The sequence below is a fragment of the Salvelinus fontinalis genome, chromosome 25 (assembly GCF_029448725.1).
Source record: "Salvelinus fontinalis isolate EN_2023a chromosome 25, ASM2944872v1, whole genome shotgun sequence".
NCBI classification, from domain to species: domain Eukaryota; kingdom Metazoa; phylum Chordata; class Actinopteri; order Salmoniformes; family Salmonidae; genus Salvelinus; species Salvelinus fontinalis.
In genome coordinates this window covers 31,667,383-31,669,790 of record NC_074689.1, presented here as the reverse complement: position 1 = coordinate 31,669,790, position 2,408 = coordinate 31,667,383, and the positions used below count along the sequence as shown (strand labels likewise).

Here is a 2,408-nt window from a genome sequence, read left to right as displayed (position 1 = left end):
AAAAGGTTCTACGGCTGCACCATCGAGAACATTCTGACGGGTTGCATGACTGCCTGGTATGGCAACTTATCGGCCTCCGACCGCAAGGCACTACAGAGGGTAGTACATCACTCCTGAACAGCTAATCAAATGGCTACCAAGACTATTTGCATTGTCCCCCCTCCCTTTTACGCTACTGCTACTCTCTGTTTATTATCTATGCATAGTCACTTTAACTCTACCTACACATTGACTCTGTACTCTGACTGAACAAAGTATTAACTTTGTTCAAATGAGACTGGATTTTAAAAAAACATCATAAATTGTAATCATGGCAACAAGAAAAGTAAGACAATGGCTCCACCGCATGGACATGAGGAATTAATTTTCGAATGGGGACATTTTAACCCGGAAATAAAATTAGTGACCTTTCACGTGACATGAAACACACGTATGTCGGACATGCTTCCAAAAATGGCTGCGTGCAGTATAGAAGACGTGCTTGCTAAAGCTGAACAAGATGAGGCTGAAAAACTCAAAAGTATCACCGTTCAAAAAGAACTGGACCTTGAGTTTGACATCGGAAACCTGGTCGCATACGACAAGAACCGTATTGACATTCGACAGTTCCGTGAACAGAAGAAAGACGATTTCCTGCGCTCGCTAGCTCGTGACAACACGCAGCTCCTGATCAACGAGATATGGAAGCATCCCACAGAGAGAGTTGAGGAGGTAATCGTAGTCAAACTACCCGAGCCGACCACTGCACTGCCGAGAGAGAAGCCCCCACCGAAGCCCAGGCCTCCAACCAAATGGGAGGAATTCGCCAAACTGAAGGGGATCCAAAAGAAGAAGAAAACGAACCTGGTATGGGACGATGTTGCCAAAGAGTGGAAGCGGCGTTGGGGCTACAAGCGTGTTAATGATGGCACGAAAGAGTGGCTGATTGAGGTCCCCGAAACAGCCGACCCCAACGAGGACCAATTTGCCAAACGGAACAAAGCCAAGAAGGAGAAGGTTGCAAAAAACGAGCTGCATCGCCTGAGGAACATAGCCAGGGCACAGAAGATCAAAGTACCGGGTGTTGGACTCACACCGACCGCGCAGCAATCCACAACTGACCTGATTAGGGCTGTCAATGTGGCCAAGGTATCCACAGCTTCCGCAGGTAAATTCCAAGACCGCCTACCGAAGGAGAAAGCTCCCAGAAACACCGGGAAGAAGAGGAAATTCCAGCCGGTCATTGGTAACTTTTCCAATGAAAAGCAGAGGCAGCTGGATCTGCTGAAAGTGATGGACAGTAAGAAACCCCGTCTAGACGTCAACAAAGCTGTAAACAAACAAATGCGAGAGGATGACCGAGAGGAGTCTGCAGCGAAATTTAGGAAGGGGGGGAAGAAGGGACGCAAGGGTGGTAATTTCTCTGGAAAGGGAAAAGGTGGGAGTGGAAAGGGTAAAGGAGGAGGTGCCAAAGGAAGAGCAGGGGGTAAAGGTCAAGGACCACCTGGAGGTAAAAAAGGAGCTGGGAAACGCTAAAGGGGAACATCTGAAACGTTGTCATACATCACAAGAGCCTTGTCTGAGACGTATTAGACTGCACAGTATGAATTGCCTGCTTCATTATGTTTCCCACCTGCAGGTTGTCATGTTGCTGGGAGTGATGTGTCCCTGATCTGTCTCCCCTTAATGCAGGTCAGGTGCAATAGGAGGGAGGGGCTTCTGTCCCTTCATGCAAATTGTAAATAGATCACCCATGACATTGTGTAAAAATGGTATATGGTGTTGATTTGCCTTGTGTCCACAATTTGTTGTATATTTCTCAATGCAATGTGTAACTTTTGGGTACAGAGTTATGTTTGATATTTTTCAACACAATTAAAATCAACTTCATAAAGATGGGTTTTTTGTGTGATTTATCAGAAAGTACGTTGTACTTTCACTGAGCACAATGGCAAATCAAATATTATTTGTTACATGTGCCGAATACAAGTGTAGACTTTACTGTGAAATGCGTACTGATGAGCTCTACCAACAATGCAGTTAAAAGTAAGGAAATATGCAAATAGATAATAATAAAAAAAGTACCAAGATAAAGTTACAAGGCTATATACAAGGAAGTTCACAACTTCCATGTGCTCTAGCTACAGACTGTAATGCCACATGAGTTTGAGTTTATTTTTACAGGGACTGCACATTAATCAACGTTTCAGTAAAAGTGATGGTTTTAGTCAGCCAGCTCATTTTCAACTGCAGTCCCTGGGCAGGTTATTAAAAACAATGCCAGTACAGACAAATGAGGAGCAGTGAACCCTTGCAGAGCGACATAGGACAAGCAACACGTAGCGCACAGACAGCAATAGCACAGAAAGCAACTAAACAAATCTATGTATCAGGTTGTTCCCTGCATGTGCATAACAGACATGACAGCT

The 2,408-nt window shown here is 44.8% G+C and overlaps 1 protein-coding gene across 1 annotated transcript; it reads left to right on the top strand.

The window, feature by feature from the left end:
• Window positions 1–413: 413 nt before the first annotated feature.
• Window positions 414–1,875, top strand: LOC129823127 (ribosome biogenesis regulatory protein homolog). The gene has a single exon (XM_055881895.1). The coding sequence runs from the start codon at window positions 433–435 to the stop codon at window positions 1,513–1,515; it is 1,083 nt and encodes a 360-aa protein (XP_055737870.1). The 5' UTR covers window positions 414–432; the 3' UTR covers window positions 1,516–1,875.
• Window positions 1,876–2,408: the final 533 nt, after the last annotated feature.